We start from the raw sequence: 22,177 nt of genomic DNA on the forward strand, positions 1-22,177 counted from the left end.
TTCCTCCGAGTCACGTGTTCTTCGTGTTCACTCCTCCAAGTCGCGTGTTCTTCGTGTTCACTCCTCCAAGTCGCGTGTTCTTCGTGTTCACTCCTCCAAGTCGCGTGTTCTTCGCTTTCATTCCCCCTCCGAGTCACGTGTTCTTCGTGTTTACTCCATCTCCGAGTCAAATGTCCTTCGTGATCACTCAGCCTCCGAGTCCCGTGTTCTTCAATGTGTTCACTCCGCCTCCGAGTCCCGTGTTCTTCAATGTGTTCACTCCGCCTCCGAGTCCCGTGTTCTTCAATGTGTTCACTCCTCCACCGAGCCGCGTTTTCTTCATCGTGTTCACTCTGCCACCGATTTCCATTTTCTTCATCATGTTCACTCCGCCATCGAGTCGAGTCTTCTTACTTTTGTTCACGCTGCCTCCGAGTCGCGTGTTCTTCGTGTTCACTTCCTTTTCCATGTTATGTATACGAGAAAAACACACTTAATTTCGTTCAGGTAATTTTCATGCCCACAAAAAAAAAAAAAAAGGGGGCATCATTTGATCTGTTTCTATATCATAACAAAGCATGTGACCGGAACTGGTAAAATTTATATACGAAATAGAAATAGTAGTGGAACTTATTTTTCCACTCTCCTCTATCTACGTATCTGTTTTAATTTGTATTTCCTGTTCTCAAATGCTGCTTTATGGGAAAGAAAGATTAATCGTTGTTCTATTTTACTATTTCTGTATTCTGCATTCGTCAATCATTTGTTTGCGTGGTGGAAATATTACTGGAACCTATGCACTCATAACTTTTCTTTGATCCTGTTATTTAGAATCTCAGTTATCGTTTTGTGTGTGAGAGAGAAAAGGCAATATATTATTTGAAGTTCACAAGTCTGCATTTCAATAAACCATCTAAGAAGAATTATGAATTTATTTACGTGGTGGAAATAGTATTGGAACGTCCATTTACACTTTTCTTTAAATCTTCTTATATGAATTCTGTTTTATAATTTTGTGTGAGGTAAAAGGCGATTTGTTATTCTACATTTATAATTCCTCATTTCAATACACTGTCTTAGGAGAGTTGGCTAAAGTACGTAGTGGAAATATTATTGGAACCCTCGACGTCCACTGAGTCCCTCCCTTCCTTGCTGTCGTCATTCACGCCGTGTTGTGGGAAGTGATCTGAGCTGCGGGCGTGTTAAAAACCATTAATACTCTCAACTGATCCTCGTGCGGGGCGTTTTGTTGTCCTGGGAGGAGCCTGGTGTGTCTGAGGGAGGAGCTGCAAGACTGGACAGCGGTAGACTGGGGAATGTGTGAGTATTGGTTGAAATGTGAATAGTAAGAGTGACATGGCGGCTTGTGTAAAGGAGTTGTGTTTGTTATGGCCTTTTTATATTGTATTTTCTGGGTGTGTCTTTCATTGCTTTGTTATGTGAATGGCTGGTTTGTTTTGGTGTTTTTGAAGTGTTGTTTTGAGCTTGCAACGGTAAATGGTTAGGTTAACGAACATCAAGTATGCCCCGTTTTCTTTTCTCGATCCCCGATTTGGTAAGCTGCGCAAACTACCGTACACGTCGAGATAACCGCCGCGCTTAAGGTTTGGCCCCGTTAACAGTGCAGAGTTTTTCGGAAGTAGATCTAACCGTACGTTATAAGGGTGGTTGTGTTCTCAGCCTGGTTCTCATTGGTTTATGGCAAGTGGATGTCTGGTGCTTTGTACTATTAAGGGTGCGTGTGATTAGCCGGTTGTTAGTGTGTTTAATCAATAACACTCCTTGGTTAAAAGTACATCTTGTCACGTTAACGATTGTCAAAAATGGCTTGTTTGCCTCCTTAGCTCCTTGCCTTCCTAAGTTCCTAACTACCGCGTTTAATATTTGGCCCCGTAATAGTGCAGGGCTTTTCGGAAGTAGAGGGAACCGAATGTTATAGCCACTAATCATGGCGCCTGTGTTTAAAAACTCATTGATGCGTAGCACGTGAATGTCTGGCTTTATTCTATTTATGGAGCACATGATCAGCCAGTATTTTTGTAGTTTCAACCAGCAACAGTCCGTGGTGAAAAGCGCATCTTCCCATTGTTGAGTTAGGAATGATTGTTACGTTAACGAGCGCCGGGGATGCCTCGTTATCCTTCCTGATTCCCCGTTAGCTAAGTTAGAGAGAGAGAGAGAGAGAGAGAGAGAGAGAGAGAGAGAGAGAGAGAGAGAGAGTTGTTGTTTGATTAATTTATTGTGCATGGAAACGCGGCAGTCTACAGAAATACACCGTACAAATATTCCTGACAATATAAACTGACAATTCAAATAATGACATCATGAAGGCAAGCAGGTTATGGTGAGGCAGCGTTGCAGAACATACGTATCACAGGCAGTGACAGCAAACATAAAATGGAATAACAATTGAGCGTTTATAAGTTGAAAGTAAATAATACAACATAGAACTGGTGATATTTGAACTTCAAAAGGCAAGGTGGACAGTTAATGAGCAAAAAATTATGAAGAGCTAACATCCGCCCAACTGTGGGTGGCGGGTCATGGCGAGGTACAGATAATCGTCCTGCGGCAGGTACTGGCACACGTCTAGGAAAGGCTGTCGCGTGGTAGCAGGTCTCCCACGAGAGAGAGAGAGAGAGAGAGAGAGAGAGAGAGAGAGAGAGAGAGAGAGAGAGAGAGAGAGAGAGAGAGAGAGAGAGAGAGAGAGAGTGGAATACATACTGATTATTGAAGAAAACCATCATAAAAAAAACTCTTCCTTTTCTTCTCACATTCGAAAACATCCCAGAGAGGGAAGAGAGAGAGAGAGAGAGAGAGAGAGAGAGAGAGAGAGAGAGAGAGAGAGAGAGAATGTGGAATAAATAAAAAAAAAACAGTTCTCCTTTTTCTTCTCATCGAAAATTTCCCATCCGAAAAAATACAACCGTCCAACACCACCCACAGATACCCAGAACCACACACACACACACGCACACACACACACACATACTAATGAAAAACCCTGTCCCTGAAATGAAAACTACACCTACTTCAAGCAATCCAATAACAAGCAAGGCACGCCGGTCATTACATCCCTCACACTTCCCAGCACGGCAGCACTTCTCTCCTCCCCTCCCCTCTCCTCTCCTCTCCTGCTGCTGCTGCCACGGGAGACGTACCCTGTGTCACTCCGCGCGGGAAATGACTCGTATTCAAGTGTCCTTCCGATGAATAATATCACTGATTTTGCATTATTGGATTCTCAGCATTTTTCGGCTTCTTTCTCGGGGTTAATGAAATTGTCGTGCTTCTTTGACGCGAGGAGGTGAGGCGGCGAGACGCGGGGTGAGTGAGAGAGAGAGAGAGAGAGAGAGAGAGAGAGAGAGAGAGAGAGAGAGAGAGAGAGAGAGAGAGAGAGAGAGGGCGGAGTCTAGACAAGTAAATCCAAGGTAAATGTATTTTTCAAGTTTAGATAAAAAATACGGAGAGAGAGAGAGAGAGAGAGAGAGAGAGAGAGAGAGAGAGAGAGAGAGAGAGAGAGAGAGAGAGAGAGAGAGAGAGAGAGAAAGTCTTAGGTAAAGTAAATAGATGAGGTAAATATTTTGAGGTTTTGATAGAAAGTGAGATACAAACAAAGGAAGGAAGAGAGAGAGAGAGAGAGAGAGAGAGAGAGAGAGAGAGAGAGAGAGAGAGAGAGAGAGAGAGAGAGAGAGAGAGAGAGAGAGAGATAACAGGATGGTGATGAATTTAATTTCCGAAGACTCTCGTTCCTTTCAAAGAGAGAGAGAGAGAGAGAGGAGAGAGAGAGAGAGAGAGAGGAGAGAGAGAGAGAGAGAGAGAGAGAGAGAGAGAGAGAGAGAGAGAGAGAGAGAGAGAGAGAGAGAGAGAGAGAGAACAATGAATTTAATTTTGGAAGACTCTCATACCCACCACCGCCTCTTTCAAACCACTAAACGTAAGACTCGCATCAGCAACCTTAATAATTCCATCGTTTGCATCACTGTTGCCTCCTTGGGGATACGGGGAAAAGAAGACGGGCCACCAGCTTTTTCTTTCCCTTCCCACTGTGTTTCTTCTTTCCTTGGCGAGAACTGTCAGCTTAGAAACCTTCCTTAATACTGCGAAGGTCGTGTATTGTCGTGTTTACTGATACGACAAAGACAGGACTGGCTACCAACTTTCTCCTGCCAATGTGTTCCTTCTTCCCTTCTTTGCGAGATATGTCATATTTGGAGTATATTTTGGAGTATATATTTGAACTATACGACCCACCAACTGTCACTCTTCCCTCCTACTGTACTTCCTTCATGTTATCTTCCTTATTTGCCTATTAATTTTCAGCCTTTTCTAAAAGAGGGAGGGAGAAAAGAGCCACTTCTCGTGATATTCAGAAATCGAGGTCGCGGGCTGTGTACGAGTAACTTAAAGGCTCAGAAAGGAAACCAATCACCGAGTCTCTTGCCCGTTGCAGCCCCTCCTTGCCAGCCACGCCGCACGCGTACCCGGCGCCCCAAAACACTTACTGCGGGGCTCATTAATGTAAATTGACGTCATTAGATCAGAGTGGATTAGAGAGAGAGAGAGAGAGAGAGAGAGAGAGAGAGAGAGAGAGAGAGAGAGAGAGAGAGAGAGAGAGAGAGAGGAACTAGACAAGTGCAAAGTAAATTTTTCAAGATTATGGGAGAGAGAGAGAGAGAGAGAGAGAGAGAGAGAGAGAGAGAGAGAGAGAGAGAGAGAGAGAGAGAGAGAGAGAGAGAGAGAGTAGCCGCCGAAGGTCAAGGTTTTAATTTTCTTTTTGTGTATATGGAGCACCGGCCAAGGGCAACAAAATTAGGTTGTGCATTCCCTTTACAAAAAAAAAAAAAAAAAAAAAAAATGTAGAAAGTTGTGGGACGCCTGCACGCTATTGTGGAGTATTGGAGGGCGAGGTGGTGAGGCAACGCGGCGCCTTCCTGGGAGGTGAACGTGCGTTGTGGCCGCCACCTGCTGGGAGAACCAACTGGGGCATTACTGAGGTGGCGTGCTGGTCCCCGCTGCTCACTTGCCTCACGACGCCAAACTTTTGCATTGCCTTACCAAGTGGTATTCAATATTTCTTCCCCTCACGGCACACCAAGCCAGGCGCTAAAATGGGCAAGGCATCAACTTTTAAATTGTGAACCTAATGAATGCTAATTAATCTTCATACGCCCTCAGGAATAAAAGTGGTGTGCCTCTACAAACAGGGTATAATATAAATTCACAGTCATTAACCCATAACATTTGCCAGTCATACTCATAGATGACTGACATATTTACCATGTGCACGCTGTTTGTAGGAGGATCAGTCTTCCTTCATGGATTCCTACCGCACACCAGCACTTCGCGGCACGCACGCTGGTTGAAAATCACTGCCCTTAATTCTTTATTTCCATAACCACAACTTTTTAGACACTTGCTCTTTCGTACTACAGTCTCATAAATAGTTTCGTAGTCATAGAAGTCTTCCTGCTGTAGATCCCACGTCAGTGTTGCGTGCCGCGGCTCCCCAGGCCTTCTCTCACTCATCGCCTTCCCGCCGTCTTGGCGCGGTTCTTCATTTCCGGATCATGTCGGTCTTCAGCGTCGCCAGATACTCGGCACCGTCGTAACATTCCCGCTGTTTACGCTTCTCTACCAATTCTTCGTAACCTCTCCTGGTGAGCGACACTTGTTCCGCAATGAAATTCCTTTCCTTTCAATACGTTAGTTTTTTTTTCTCTCTTTTTCCGTCTCTCCAGCGCTTCACTTTTTTTGCCGCCTCTTTTGAAACTCTTCTCGGCTTTCAAAGGAGACGTTTTATTTCTTATTTTTCCTCGAAAGTCTGTACCAATTTCTTCCAATAAACACTGAGCGCATTATTCGCATCATAATTTTCTTGCAACAGTTGGTGCTCGAGTGCATTTCTTCCCCGCCGCAAGCTGTCCCCGGCAGCGACAGCCCGGTGCGGCGCCGCTCCCAATCATCCTTCATCTCTCGCTCTTTTCCCACACCACCTCCTCGTTCCTCTCACGGGGTTTTCTTGAGGAGCTGTTTTTGATGTCTTAAAGCTCTTTCTTGGAAGGCTCTTTCTTCCATTCTGATTCTCATATTGCGACTTTTCGCCGAGAGGAATTCTTGGTGTTGTTTTCGTCTTTTTCTATCCTGTGCCGGTCTATCTTCGTGCTCCTGACTTCAAGGACGACTTCCTGGTTTAATTTGGCCATTCTGCTCCGCTCTTTCTTGATGTCTCACACTGGGCGTGGCTGTGGAGGACGGCTTACAGACACTGGAGTATCAGGCTGGTCATTCAGTTAATTCTGGCTAAAGCAAGAATTGTCTTCACTGTATAATGGTGTTTTCTCCGCTCATAGTGAGTTAATGTTGCATTGTTTTGGTACTGTGATTTTGATTATACCAATCCTGGAAGAGAGAGAGAGAGAGAGAGAGAGAGAGAGAGAGAGAGAGAGAGAGAGAGAGAGAGAGAGAGAGAGAGAGAGAGAGAGAGTCACGATCATTATTGTTTCCTAGTTTCATTGATGTAGTGAGGTCATCTTACATAATTAACTACCGTTAGTGTTCAAACAGGCTATCAGTTAGATGAAATCGCATCAGTTGTTACAAGACGACAACGTGCCTAACCTAACTCAACCTATCTTACAGCTTCCCTTAATGTCTGGACTCTTAACATTCACAAGAGGTTAGTTGATCGCTAAGCGTGTGGCGCAGCGCGGAACACAATGCTAAAATCTAAAATAGCCAACCACAAGACAAGTGATACGGACGCTGTTCGGAGCTTCGGAACATCATCATATGAAACTGAGTAGAGAAAAATTCATATAGTTTTGCTAAATGTCAAAGTAGATACGTGAATACGAGTATGTAGATAAATAGATGAGTAAATCAATATAAAAGTTGAGTTGAAATAAAGGTACGAGAAAAAATTAGATAGCTTTGATAGATACGAGAGTAGATAAGTATGTGAATATTGTAAATGAATAGATCAACCAGGCAGCATAATATATCCGAGTGGTGTGCGGGGACTGCGAGGCGCGTGTGTGTGCGTGACTGCAAAGTGACAGGCTTTCAGGAGCGGGTAATGTCATTGTCATTCCTGTCTCAGCGAGGAGAGGCAGACCCCGATCACCGCGCCGGGAAAATGTTGTGCCCACCAACAGCAGGAGGCGACCTGTGTATGTGTGTGTGTGTGTGTCCCTAAGCCTTGGTCAGCAAGGGGCGAGGAGGATAACTGTGCTCCTCGCCGCTATATATTGTGTCTCCTTCACTCTTGGGTCCCTTGGTCTTTCCTCCATGAGCTGTCAGGTGTTGCGAGGAGACTGGCGGCAGGTCAGGGGACTTAACACTGAGGGGAAGGGAGAGCAGTGGCAGTGAGTATTGAATCTTGCTCTGCTTCAAGACTTCTTGTTTGAGGGAAAAACAAGGACAAGATGCATAATATAATCACATATTATATATTTTTCACATCTTTTCGGACATCATAAACAGTTTTTGTCGCTTATTATATTTCTTAATGATTTTCTCTATATTTGACGGATTAAAAATGTCCTACTTTCCTACTATGTATTTTTAATTGGGTAAATTCTTAAAAATATATCCGTTATTTGTTTAACTTTACGTTCATAATTTCTGCCTCCTTGCTTGCCTGTCTGTCTGTCTCGTGATCTGCTCAAGAATTCAAGAGGACAGTCAGAAAAGGCAAGGGTCAGGATTCCCGCTCCTCTGACTTACTTTAAAGGACTTCAGGTTGTAATGGAAATTTAAGGTGGCGAGGACATTAAAAGCTGTCTGTTGTGCCGCCTCCATCGTGCTGAGAGAGAGAGAGAGAGAGAGAGAGAGAGAGAGAGAGAGAGAGAGAGAGAGAGAGAGAGAGAGAGAGAGAGAGAGAGAGAGAGAGAGAGAGAGAGAGAGAACAAGTTTGATGACCAATAATGAAAGAAAAATGCATCGAGTTACGTGTGTGTGTGTGTGTGTGTGTGTGTGTGTGTGTGTTGTATTTCGTACTCGTGCAGTGTCATGTTATTTTTTATTTTTTTTTTATTTGTAAGGAAATATTTGAAACCGTTTACATTTCACCACCACCACCACCACCACCAGCACTATTACCATCACCTCAGGCCTTCCTCCCGGCCGCCCTCCCTTCCTCCCTCCCTCTAATGGCGCACCAGACGCACACTTTTGGCGACGAGTGTGTCAAAAGCGTTTCCGATGATAAAACTGGTAACAAATGCGCGGAAGTTTGAATTACTGCGTTACTTCTGCGCCGCGTCGAGCCATTACGGGTGAAATGCTGCTGGAACACCTCCGCCCCGGCCGGTCATTTGGCGATTAGGGTGATTAAGGCGCAGGTGTGGCCGCGCAAAACTCACGGAAAAGAAAATTGTGTGAGTTATGGTGCCGCAACACTGAGGGTTTAAGAGTGTTGCTACTTCTTCCGCTCAGAAATTTGCTTGAAGTGTTATCGAACTCTGTGTCTTAAGCATGTCGTATTATTACAAAGTCATGTGATACCTGATTGTAATAAAGAATAGATAGTAAAAACAGTAATACGGTAATGGTAATATGCTAGTGCTGCTTCTCCTGGCCAGAAACTTGTGTGAGGTAGGATAGAAGTCTGCCTCTCAGTTTAAGCAAAGCACTAAACCAGAGAGTCACCCAGAAGCGTAATACAATAAACAATAGATAGTAAAAAGAGAGAGGAATTAAGAGTGCTGCTTCTCCCGCCCAGGAGCTGACGTGAGGTGAGCTGCAAGCCTGTCTTAAGCCATCCAGAAGCCGAATGTTTAAATGAGAGATAGTAAAAATAATAATAGTAAAGGTAATAGGAAACTGGGGTAACGTAACGCTAAGTCAAGAACTGCAAATAAATTTTAAAGACACGTTAACATTAATACAGACCATTGCATATTTCATAACTCCACGCACTAACATTTATTTATCTCCTCAGTGTGCAGCGAGTGAGGTAACGGCGAGGCGAGGCAGGGCAGTGTGCGAGAGAAGCAATAGGCGAAACAAGGTAAAGAAGTGAGGATTTTTCTTTTAATCTTAAGGTCGCATGTATGATAATGTTTTCCTTGTGGGTAATGCAGGTTGGCAAGAGGCGAGCTAAGGTGAAATGTGCGGATTTTTTTTTTTTGAGATGTACTGATTTTTGTTAAAGTGCTTACGATGGCACCATTTTTGTTACGGGTGAAGCAAGTTGGTTAAGGCCCACGAAGACTGAGATCCGCTTCACTGCCGCTCCACAGAAAAGACTGGCAGGGATGTGTTGTGAGGGAATTGGCCAGTTGAACTCTACAGGTGTATTAGTATCCGTCTCATGCTGTCGACCTGTGTGTTTCCAGCAGGGAAGTCTAATTGGGAAGTGCTGTAAAGGGATCGGTCAGCTGTGTACTGGTATCCCTCTCATCTTGTCTACCTGTGTGTTTCTATCTTCGCACGATTGAAATGCTTAGAATAGTGGCTCTTAATCTGGGATACCTGTACTGCCAGAGGTCATCCAGATGTCAAACCAGGGGGTAGGAAATATGACGTCTATTTCACGGCCACGAGTATATTTACCAAAAGACTGTAAAATCGAGTCGAGAACTGATAATTCGGCCGGTTGGATGGTCCAGGTATTACATTTCCTGAAAAACGTGTGGTACTTAGCACTGCGAGATTTTGCGTGAAAATTCGAGACTTTGAATAATTTGGTTCAGTAATGGAGCAAATATATTTATTGAGCTAGCTTTGTTTCGCTGATCAATTATCACTACATATTTTTTGAGAGGATGTACTAGAAAATGCTGTAAAATCCAAGTGTAGGTACCGGTTAAGAAACACTGGCTTAGAGTAAAATCAAGACATTAATGGAACTAAAATAACTAACTTTGTGGAATCTCCTCTAAGAACGATTTTTTTTTTCTTTTTTCTTTTTTTTTTAGGAGACGGCATTGTTTATATCGATTACCAAGGTGCCAGTCTTGTGACGCACGCAACCACTGACCTCCTCTCCTGGCTCTCGTCTTCCAGCAAACTCTAAGGTCCTCTTTCTCATCCTTCTTCCACTTTTCCCTCTTGTCAGCCCTCCAAGACTCCCGCCACACAGAATCTTCCAGCCATATATTCTTGCAAACTTTGACGTTCCTTTTCTCTTCCTCCACGTAAACTTCCTAGTAAGCAAAATCCTCCTCCTTCTTTCCACTCTTCCTAGTAAGTAATCTCTCTTCTTCCTTTCACTTTTCCTAGTAAGCAATCTCTGGAGATCCGTTTTCTCTTTCTCACACGACATGACCCAGAAACTTGAATCGTCTTCTAAATTGTTTTCTTATGCATTTCATTTGTTCTTTCCTTTCCAAGTCGTTTCTTACTAAAACATTTCTTCTCTATTTCTTTTTTTTTTTTATGTCCTTGACCAGATAAACCAACCATTTTTTTAATCTCTCTCAGTACACGACCCAGTAAGCTTAAATATCCTCTTTTGCATTTAATTTGTTGTCTCTCAGCTCTGTCCAGGTCTTTGCTTAATAAACATTCCTATCTATCTTTTCTCTCACATGACATGACTTTGAAACTTTCATGGTCTTTTTCGTATGCATTTCATTAGTTGTCTCCGCTCTCTCCAACTCGTCGCTTACTAAACATTTCTTGCCTAATTCTTTTTCGTGCCCTTGACTAGATTAAATTAACTTTTTTTTTAATCTGAAACTTCTTCTATTTGCCTGCCTTCCTGGTTCATAAAAAAAAAAGGTGTCAAAAAGAAACGAAAAAGAAAAGAACCGAGAGAGGAAAGGGAAGTGGGGCTGATGGAAAACATTTCTGAGGAAGGACTCAAGTTGGCGTCCTGTGATCTAAAGGTGGAAGGAAGAGGAGAAATGACGGAATAGTGAAGGTGTGGAGGTGCACTGAACTCTGCGCTGGGGACGATGTGAACCAGTTAATGTATTTGTCATGGTGGAGTGCAGAGTGAGAGAGAGACTGAGGTGGGAGTAAGATTGGGAGTGGAAGAGAGAGATAGAGGTGTGGATGGCCAATATCTATGGAATGGAAGGAGAGGCGAAATGGAGGAAAGGGTGGAAGAGAGACGCGGGTGAGATGGAATCCGTATTAAGTGGAGGCAAGAGTGAATAGAAACAGGGATGAAGTGAAGAGATTGTGTAGCCAGTTGAAATGTGTGTGAATATCAAATATAGACAGGATTAAGTCTAAACAGATAAAATTTAGGCAGTTAAAATATGCACAAAGATAAAAGTTTAGAGATAAAAGTTTTGACATAGAAGTTTAGACGGGATAAAATTTAGATAGGTAAAGTTTAGACAGAAATTTAGACAAAATAGAGTGTGGACAGGAATAAAACGTAAACTGATAAAGTGTACACAGGAATAAATCGTAGAACGGAAGAAGAGTGACAGATTAAATGTAGATAAAACAAAGTAAAGACAGATGAAATAAATGCAAGAATATAACATTTGAAACACCACTGACTAACAACCTGGAGAACAATATTAATACATAACAACATATGCACGCACCTTTTAACAATAAATGCATGCACCTGTTATCCTCAACCTTGTGTATGGTGAAGCAGGAAGGGCAGTGAACAATGTGAGCCGTGACTTAACTAACAGCAGCAGGGTTAGGCGGAGGCGAGGCTGGGCTGGTAACGTTGAGGGAGACAACTGATACGAGTGAATGTGTTTACCTGCATGCTGTTTTCCGTGTTCTGTTATGTCAGAAGTTATTTTATATATATGTTTATCTCTATTTGTTTATTTAATTGTTTATTTTTGTGGCGTGAATATACTAATTAAGTAAAGGTTTGTTCTGTTGATGTGTTGAAAATACTACTACTACTACTGCTGCTGCTGCTGTTGCTACTACTACTACTACTACTACTACTACTACTACTACTACTACTACTACTACTACTATTACTACTACTACTACCACCACTACTACTACCACCACTACTAACACCACCACCACCACCACTACTACTACTACTACTACTACTACTACTACTACTACTACTACTACTACTACTACTACTACTACTACTACTAACAAATAAAAGTATAGGTAACAGTAATGATGATTATAGCACTAATTCTGGTAAGAAGGTGAGAAATATGCTTTGAAACAGTGTAATATTACGTTTTATGAAGTGGATGGCGGGATGTGGATGGTAATAGCTGATAGGAAACCAATAAATACGTTTTCCGATACAGTTTCCTATATCATGTAGTGTTTAAGGAGGAAAGAAGGGTTGAAGTTGTAAAGAAGAAATATGCATGAAAGTATGTCTATTTTCCGTTTTCCCATTAAGTACAGTCGCGGCCGAAAGTCTGTTCACGTGGCGCATTCTATTCCGCTAATTGAAGCGTCTTACCTTCATCGTGAGTCCTCTGATAAGTGCTAATTCTAAGGGGGTGGGGAGGGACGTAAGACTGAGGGAAGACATCAAACACAGTGCAAGTGAAGGTGACAGGTTACAAGACTTTTGACCGCTGCTGTACGTGTCATGCAATAATAGAACGAGCGACGGGGGGAGTAGCAAATGTAACTGTAGAAAAATGGTTGAAATTTGTTTAGATGGAGTGGGAATGATGAAAAAGAAGAATAAATAAATAAAAAATAGATAAAATATGAACCTGGTATTTCCTGTCGTATTGTGTATTATGCTCCATGTCAACAGAGAATATTTGTGGCGTGGAGACAAGGATATAATAAACATTCGATCGACATAAAGGGAACGATACGAAAGAACGCATTTTCCACCGAGTTTTATAGCATACGGTGTGTCAGGGCGAAGAAAGGCGTGGAGTTACGACACCGCCACAACTCAAAATAGGAACACGTATTTAGAAACGCTTTGCTCTCTCACCACGACTATTTTCAAGGGCCACAGAGATGATTAGACGGATTCTCAAGTGTTTCTCCTGGTAATAATATAGAATTCTTGTTAATCTGCCACTAGAACCATAAAAAAAAAAAAAAAAAAAAAAACACTTCTATTAGTGGAGGTGTGGTGCAGATGTGCTTCAGAATATGCTCCTTGGATATGTAACACTGCAGGAGTTACGAGAAAGCACTACTTCCCCAGAATCGAACTCGTAACCTTCCCCACCTTGAGATCAGCACTTTACCACACAGCCAAGCGGGATCAGGGAAGGAGAGAGAAATGTAGCAAACTGTAATGTACGTAAATGGAGGGGATGAAATGACTGAGATGCGACTAATGCACTGAGAGATACACGAAAAAAAAAAAGAGATTATTTTCCCTACAATGTATAATGAGTTGAGTAAATGAAGGCGGAAAGAAAGCGGGAGGATAATGGCCATTGCAACGTGGATAAATGCAGGGATAAAACGGCCAGAGAAGCGCGACTAATGCACTGAGGGAAATGTGTTGAGGGGAGAGAGAAAATCGAGAAGGAATGCACTTAAAGATGAGTTAACGGCAAGAATGTGAGTGAGAGCGGAGGGAGAGAGTGGGAGTGTGAGAGGACGAGCACCTGCACGCCGGGAGAGTTGCGAGGGAAAGAATGCGTGAAGGAAACCAGCGAGGGAAGCGAGACTGAGTGTGCGGGGGGAAGGACAGATTGTGTGTGTCTTGTGGCGACTTGACTTGACTTGGCTTGGCTTGGCTGTGCTTGACCCTTGTGTGTGTGTGTGTGTGTGTGTGTGTGTGTGTGTGTGTGTGTGTGTGTGTGTGTGTGTGACTGGTGAGAGAAGGAGGTGAGGAAAACAATCTCTCTCTCTCTCTCTCTCTCTCTCTCTCTCTCTCTCTCTCTCTCTCTCTCTCTCTCTCTCTCTCTCTCTCTCTCTCTCTCTCTCTCTCTCTCTCTCTCTCTCTCTCTCTCTCTCTCTATATATATATATATATATTATATATTCAGGGAAGCATTTCTTGTACAATATAAACACAGGCAGGGAGGAAAACGTGTTTGTTTGCTGCAAAATAACTATTGCTTTTATTTTTATTTATTTTTTTTTAGCAACCCAGTGACGATTCTTTATTTACGTTTTTTCGAACTGTTTCTTTTCATATATATATTTTTTCTGGTCAACGTACATACATACATATATACACATGTTATTCTTATAATTTTATATTTTATTCAAATTTTCATTTCCCTCATTTTCGTTCTTACTTTTATTTATCTTCCTTATATTCCAATTCTTTATATCGATTCTTATTTTCATACCTTCTTGTTTTCAGAGTCCTTATTTTCATTACATTCTAATTATTTTTTATTTACTGTCCTTATTTCAAACTATTCTCCTTTCTCAGCCAACTTATTTTTATTTATTCTCATCATTTTCATTCTTATTTACATTCATTCTCCATTTTTTTTCAGTCTTATCTCTATTCTTATTTTTTTTTTCTGCTTTGAATTCTCCATTTGCCACCTGTCACTGCTGTTTGTTTCTCTCTGTCTATATTCTTGTTATTCTCCTATTTGTCTTGTCTTTTTTTTTGTGTCTGCACGTTTATCACTTTCTTCTGCTTATCTCTATCGGCACGTTTGGCACTCTCTTCCTTGTCTCTGTGTCCAAGCTTGTCACTGCTTCCTGCTTGTCTCTGTCTATGTGCACGATTTGCCAGTGTCATTTTTTGTTTTTTTTTTTTTTGCTGTTTAGTAAATAGAATGTGAGTGAAGCTCGTTTTTTCCTGTTTTCGTATCTACTTTTATTTACTAGTTGAAAGTTCTTTGTATGTGTGTTATGTAATATATACAGTCAGTTGAAGCAGGAAGCACCTCTCCACCATTATCATTATTATCATCATCATCATCATCATCATCTGGTAATAAGTCTAGCTCCTGGCACCCTCAAGCTCACATTCTCAAGTCTATTCCTTTACAAAGAATGAAAAAAAAAAAAAAAATAATAATAAATAGTAAATACGATAATACTCGTAGACCAGCATCTGAAATCTTATATAAAGCAAGGGCGAGTAACTTACAGCTACAAAACAGAAATAGACATACACAGGATACAAGATATAATGTGTGAGGCAGAAATATAACATCCCAATCATTGTATATTATGGTGTGGTATTGTCCCGGACACAGAAAAAAGCGAGAAGGAACCACTACTCCAGCCACCTTATCCGGAAGAAGGAAAACAAATATTGGGGAGATTGTTATTTGAAGATAAAGGCATAGAAGAATTGAAGCAAATATCATTCAAATTTTGGAAGAAAAGAGAAGATGAGAAGAGAACAATAAAAAAGAGAAACATCAGGGAAGAAGAGAAGAGGAGAATAATAAGGAAGACAAACATCAGGGAAGCGCCGTTGAATGAAACCTGAACCACTGCATCATCATATCTCTTTAACTATCCTTAGTGGAAGCTTATGGAGTGTCAGGGATGTTTTCACTATCCTACTTCCAGTTCAACAAGTATTCTGCATCATCAGTGAGAAAAACACTTGAGAACCGGACTAAACATCTCTTTGGCCTTTGAAAACATTTGTGATTGGAGAATAAAGGTTTTTAGAGTGTGGGCCTTCGTTCTCGCTCTCTCCCTACACAACTACACACTCCTAACACACCTGTACACTCTCCCTCACTGTGTATAGATCGTATGTTGCAGAGCGCCGCGGGACACCTGTTGCCGTTGTTGTCTCACTCCGCGTCGTATTCATATACTTGAAGGCTTTGTTCTCTCGCCAGGACTATTTTCAGAGGCAACGGAAATGATTAGTCGGGTTCTCTGTGGTGTTTTTTTTTTCTTATGTTGCTGCGGAAAATTTCTTAGACTACACTAAAATCATGAAAACACTCGAGTACCACTGAAATCATGAAAACCTCCATAAAAGCTTCAATAGCTTCCACTAGACTCTGGCAAGTTAAAAGAAATTCAGATGGGACTATGAAGTGTTTATAAAGAAGGACCTTTCCCATTGATGCCATAAAACACACTTCAAACTACCACCACCACCAGTTTCCGTGAGGCGCCAGGACTTCAAGACTCGGGCTCTTCAAGAGTGCCGCCGCACCAATCTGTGATTCCTTCGGCGTGTTATCAGAGGGTTAGAGGGGCGGCGGTGGCTCATTATGCGTGGAGCCACGCGCGTCGCGACTCACTAAGTCTGCCACTGTCGCCTGAGTCGCTCATAAATTGAATTGTCAGCGGGAGATTCGCTTGCATTAGTTGTGATGGAGGAGGAGGAGGAGGAGGAGGAGGCGTGTCATGAGGCCATGTCTCACAGGAATGCAAATGCAGACCTGACGTGCCTTGTGCTGTGGTCTTGATGGTAGCGTAGGTTAGGTTGGGTTAGGTTAAGTTTGGATAGGTTAGATTATTAATTAATTAGAATTCCTCCTGCTTATAATTTTTATTTTTACTCATATGATTTTTTCTTATCTACGTTGTAATGTTAGTTTTGTTTCAATTTATATCAGTTATATGATTGGTTTTAATGTTTCTATTTTTTTTTTATCTCAGTAAGATAATGTAGATACCATTGATTCTACCGATCAATGGCATAACAGCCAATATCTTGTGGAACTAAACGAATCTGAAGCTTGAATTTGCTTACAACTTGAACAGTAAAAAAAAAAAAAGTAAAAGAAAAAAAATGAAGTATCAAGACAACTCAGAAACTGAACTTGCTCTTCTCTCGGGTCTTCTACTTGTTTCTTTTTTTGGGGAATGCCATTATGAACAGTTTTTTTTTTTTGTCCATTTTCTTTATTTCTCGCTTGGGCGGTGTTCTCAATAAAAAGTGTGTAGTCACCCGGTCAGTCAGTCACTCGGTCAGTCAGTCACTCGGTCAGTCAGTCACCCGGTCAGTCAGTCACTCTGTCAGTCAGTCAACCGGTCAATCATTCACTCTGTCAGAGTCACTCTGACAGTCAGTCACTCTGCCAGTCACTCGGTCAGTCAATCACCCGGTCTGTCAGTCACTCTGTCAGTCAGTCAACCGGTCAATCAGTCACTCTGCCAGACAGTCACTCTGCCAGTCGGTCACCCGATCAGTCAGTCACTTGGTCAGTCAGTCACCAGTCAGTCAGTCATTCGGTCAATCGGTCACTTGGTCAGTCAGTCACCAGTCAGTCTCTCCGTCAGTCAGTCAGTCAGTCAGGCTGCAAAAGGTGTTCGGCTGCTATGTGAGGCAGTGGGTTGATTAATCCTGTTAGAGAGAGAGAGAGAGAGAGAGAGAGAGAGAGAGAGAGAGAGAGAGAGAGAGAGAGAGAGAGAGAGAGAGAGCCATCCACCCACTGACCGACTATCCGACAGGCACAGACATAAATAGACTTTTACATTCAGACTAATCCTAAAAAAAATAAATGTCAACAGGAGAGGAAAAGGAACTCTATTTATATCCCGTGATAAACCAAGAGAAAAAGAGAGCATATCCCGTCAGGTTGAATCCAGTATTGAGAAACACTTCGCTCTCTCATTACTGTTTAAAAAAAACCCACAGAGATGATTAGCTGGATTCTCTTGAGTGTTTCTCCCGTTAATTATGTAGAAATCTTGTTAATTTGTCACTAGAACCGTAAAAACACGCATTGCTCTCTCATCATGATTATTTTCAATACCAAAAAAAAAAAAGACAGCCGGTTCTTATATGTTTCTTCTGCTAATAATGTAGAAATCTTGTTGATCCTTCACTATAACCGTAAAAACAGGCTTTGCTCTCTCATCACGACTATTTTCAAAGACCACAGAGACAGTTAGCCTGGATCTCAAGGATTTCTCCTGTTAATAATGTAGAAATCTCGTTGATCTGTCACGAACAGTAAAAAAAAAAAAAAAAAAGCTTCGCTCTCTCATTACGACTGTTTACAGAGGACACGGAGACAGTTAGCCAGATCCTCAAGTGTTTCTCCTGTTTATAATGTAGAAATCTTGTTGATGTGTCACTAGAACAGTAAAAAACATCCTCAAAAAACCGTGTAACTTCAGCTTTAATCTTTTTTTAATGTAATGGAGGTGCCGGCAGACTTGCTTCAGAATATGGACAGACACGTGTAGGTGGAGAGGAGGTAAGAAGTGGCTGATCCCCACTGACTGTTTCGCCTCCTGTACACAAGGGAGGCGGGTGCATGTCGCTAGTTCTGGAACATTGCCCTGATGAACTTTTGACCCCTGGCCAGCAAACAGTGTAGAGATGGTTGTCTCTAGGGGACGCAAGCTTCACTGTCACGTTATGGGAGCTAATCGAGACAATTGTAGAGGTAATTTTAGTTTTATTTTTGTATTTATCTCCTATTGGGACTGATAGCACTTACTGTGAGCAGCAAACAGTGTAGAGGTGGTTACCTTTAGTGGTTGCAAGCTGCACTTATACATTATGGAAACTAACAGAGACAATTGTAGAGGAAATTTTAGGTGTGTCTTTATATTTGTCTCTGTGATCTGGAATCTTTAGTGATTTTTGTTTTGTTTTGTTTTTCTTGCCCTTGGACAGAATTTTTTTTTACTTAAGATTAGAGAAAATATAACCTTTTTTTTTATTCATCCTTATTCCTCTCTATTCATTATTGTCTGATTTGCATCACGAAAAGTCTCAGAAAATTCATTATTGTTTTTCTGCATAAGTTCCTCTTTGATGCTAAAAGGATTTTTCTCAGAAACTGTAAGAAACTCGGTGTTGTTATTTTCGTATTACAACAAATTTTGAAAGTTACGTTCTTTTTACCTATTCTTTTCCTTGTTCGTTGCTTTTTCATCTTCCTCTTGTTCATCCTCTCTTTATAATTTTCCTTATTGTCGTTCTGCTGCTTTTTAGTCCTTTAACTTTTCTTCTTTCTCCTCCTTCTCCTTCTCCTCCCTCCCTCCCTCCCTCCCTCCCTCCCTCCCTCCCTCCCTCCCTCCTCTCCCACACCCACTCCACTGCAACACAACACGAAAACACTCCTTCCTCGTCGAACCACAACAAAACCCTGAAGACTATAAGACACGTCACTGTGTTGTTATTCATTTCAATCCTGCAAAGCCTTCCACATCGTGTCCGCTTACCAGGAACTGACGCGGAGCTGGTGACCGCGTGCATAAAAATGTTCACTGAGACAGACAAGAGTTGGAGAGATAGAGAGGCTGGGTATTGTGTGAGGGAAGAGAAACAAGAACAGGAGGATGAGGAGGAAGAGCAGGAGAAGGAGGATAACAGGTAGTGAGATAATTGAATAAAGGGGAGTAACGCTGGGAGGCACAAGCGTCAATATTGATAGGAAGGAGTTAAAAGTAAGTCTTGTGTTTGCACGATGGAAACTGAAATTCTTAGAGATGCGCCTTAGAGAGAGAGGGAGAGGGAGAGGAAGAGGGAGAGAGGAGAGATGGTGGTTAGAGGCAAAGAGAAGATAAAGAAGCAACTTGAAGGTGAAGGAATTGGTGTATATTGGACTTTGCATGACGGGGAGAGAGAGAGAGAGAGAGAGAGAGAGAGAGAGAGAGAGAGAGAGAGAGAGAGAGAGAGAGAGAGAGAGAGAGAGAGAGGGAGAGAGAATTAATGTACAGAAAAGATAAAAGGAGGGGAAGGGAAGCGAAATAATTGCCTAACCTTTACACACATCCTCGTTTTAAAAGGATACAAAAGGAGAAAAAACAGTAAAAGAAGCAACAGAAAACGGACGCAGGAAGTGATAAGCGAAGAGGGGGAAACTGCACTAAAATATGAAGACAAAAACAGGCATTCGGTAAAAGACCAGAAGTGGATAAATGGAAGGGAAGTGAGCAGAGAATTTATGAGAGTTTTTACGTCAGCGAGAAGGGAAGAGGGAGAAGGAGGAAACTTTTTCTTCAGTTGCGAAATGAGAAAGAAGCGACGGTAATGCAGAAGATAAAATGAAAATAAAGCGACGGGGGAGGGAGAAGAAGAAAAACTCGTCAGGAAAAAATGTTTAAAGAACTTGAATGGCCGGAGATCCTCAGGGGAAGGAGGGGGGGAGGAGGGAGGAGGGGAGGGGACCGCCGGGAGGGAGACCACAGGGAGGGAGCGAGGGACCCACACTGTTTGAACGAGACCTCCGCTTAGAGCATCGTCCCACCGGCGAGGCGCGACACTCGACACTCGGCAGGGAATGAAAGCAGGAAAAAAAAAGAAACAAAAAAAAAATATACCAAAATTGTGTATCATTCGTTAGACGTTATTAAGTGTACGAATGAAACATAAATGCCTGATAGTACTAAAGTGGGTAAGTGTTGTTTTCTATTTTTCTATGAAGGAATACAGTATTTTTATTGCGAGAGGGAAAATATGTGCGGGAAAAGACTTTTCTTATATGAAGACGAAGGGTATTTTGTTCCTTTGCTTTTATGAGGGAAAATCATAGAAATATTTTCCTTCTACTTACGTCAGAGAAACTAGATAGAAAGAAGAGTTTTTCTTATAAGAAGACAAAAAGGATCTAGGAGGAAACATGAAACAAATGAAATAAATAAATGAAATAAAGAACCTGAATATCGCCTTTGCTCTTCGTACATGACTGCAAACTGATTCATTTACTTTTATTTTCTATTTAATCTTCTTTGTCTTCAGCTTTAGCCCATTTTTACCTGAGGTCACTGTTTCTTGTTGGTTTCTTTCGCCTTTTTCCTGTCTTGTTTGATGAATACTGATTATAATTACGCGTTAGACGGCTGAGGTAATGTAATGCTATCGTTAAGTGTTGTGCTGCACGATAACGGTGACTACTCAACTACTTAATTTACCCTTTCGTCCAATTTACTAGTGCGAGAACTAACTAGTATCTTCACTCGTTTTATCCCTCTCACTGGTAAACTTTTGAACACTTCCCTATTCTGCTTTTTCTACCTTCCTTTGACTGTTTCACGAGAGGAGTATCAAGACACCTTCGGAATCAAGTTGCTACCCTGACATGTACCCTTGATCTACCTATTTATTTATTCATTTATCTATATTTGAGAAGTGAAAATCAAGGAAGTTACTTTTTTTTTTTATCTTTTTTCCCCCAAATTAGCTAACCTGATCTGAATTTTTTTCTGTTCACATACTTTTTAATGAGCGGCAGCTAAGCACGCCTTTGAAGTTTTTTTTTTATTGTTTTTTGTAAGTCTGCCAATCTTTACGCTTGCACACTCACAAAAGAAAATGAGAGAGGAGGAGGAGGAGGAAGAAGGAGAAGGAAAAGGAAGAGAAGGATGCGGAAGAGGAGCAGATGGAGGAGGAAGAGAAGAAGAAGAGGAAGAGAAGGAAGAGCAAGCGGAGGAGAAGGACGAGGAAGAGAAGGAAGAGAAAGAGAAGAAGGAAGAGGAAGAAAAGAAGGAAGAGGAGAAGGACGAGGACGAGAAGTACGAGGACAAGGAGGAAGATGAGAACGAGGAGGATGGGGAGTAAGTAGAAAGAAGAAACGAAAAGAAGAAACGAAAAAAAGGAAACGACGATATCGAAAAAGAAAGAAAGAAAAAAAAATTCACCCAACTCTCATTTCATTTCCTTCATCACCTTCATCACCTTTACTCGCCACATGACAACATTGCACACACCATTTCATCCAAACCAACGTGCTGCTACACAAATACAGTACTCCCTGAATCACCGGACTTGACAAAACAAAGACCAAACTGTAACCTATGGAGTCTGGAGGCATTGAGGACGACACACACACACACACACACACACACACACACACACACACACACACACACACACACAAGGGTCCCGCCACGCAGCCACCGTCCGCACTTCGTCAGGGAGAGTAACGAGCACAATTTGTCTTCACGGACTTCCAATATTTATGCAGAAACAAATAATGACCACTTCCTTCCCTGTGAATACCTCGCGTGTTGGCGCTGCCCAGAGGAGCCGTCCAGTCCTCCGATCGTCCCACTTATATGAAGAACCACATTCTGAAGCACTCCTGCCCGCTCCTCCACCACTTCTAAAAGGCTTTACTAGAAGCGACGTGGGTTTTCAAGGATGTTTTTCAGGTTTTAGTGACAAATTAGCAATATTTCTATATTATTAACATCAGAAACAGTTTTGAGAACCCGAGTGATCATCTCTGTGGCCTTTGAAAATAGTCGTGATGAGAGAGCAAAACGTTTTTGAATACGGGAAGAAGAACGAGGCTCACTAAGGGAAGGGAAGGACGAGACGACCCGCCTGATTGCCGCTCCCAGGAAAGTGAATAGAAAAATTCCTAACGGGTTGGCCAATTTAGTTCCCAGGTGCGCCTCGACGCTCCTCTCTTAAAGGAGCTGAAGTCATACCGAGGAGGAAAACGTTTCTGCTTTAGAG

General features: G+C 42.0%; 1 protein-coding gene across 5 annotated transcripts in view; it reads left to right on the plus strand.

The window, feature by feature from the left end:
- Window positions 1–926: 926 nt before the first annotated feature.
- LOC135113333 (uncharacterized) overlaps window positions 927–22,177 on the plus strand; it is a 144,464-nt gene continuing 123,213 nt past the window's right edge. The window contains exons 1-2 of one of the 5 annotated variants that reach the window (XR_010274791.1): window positions 927–1,299; window positions 8,924–8,992. Coding sequence is in view for 1 of the 5 variants with exons in the window: in XM_064028571.1 (XP_063884641.1) it covers window positions 6,311–6,331; window positions 8,924–8,992 (90 nt within the window). In the remaining 4 variants the exon portion in view is untranslated. Of the gene's footprint in view, window positions 1,300–6,204; window positions 6,332–8,923; window positions 8,993–22,177 lie in introns of those variants that run through there. The other 4 variants (XR_010274789.1, XR_010274790.1, XM_064028571.1 and 1 more) reach the window with 4 other exon arrangements.

This window comes from Scylla paramamosain, chromosome 25, assembly GCF_035594125.1.
Source record: "Scylla paramamosain isolate STU-SP2022 chromosome 25, ASM3559412v1, whole genome shotgun sequence".
Lineage (NCBI taxonomy): Eukaryota > Metazoa > Arthropoda > Malacostraca > Decapoda > Portunidae > Scylla > Scylla paramamosain.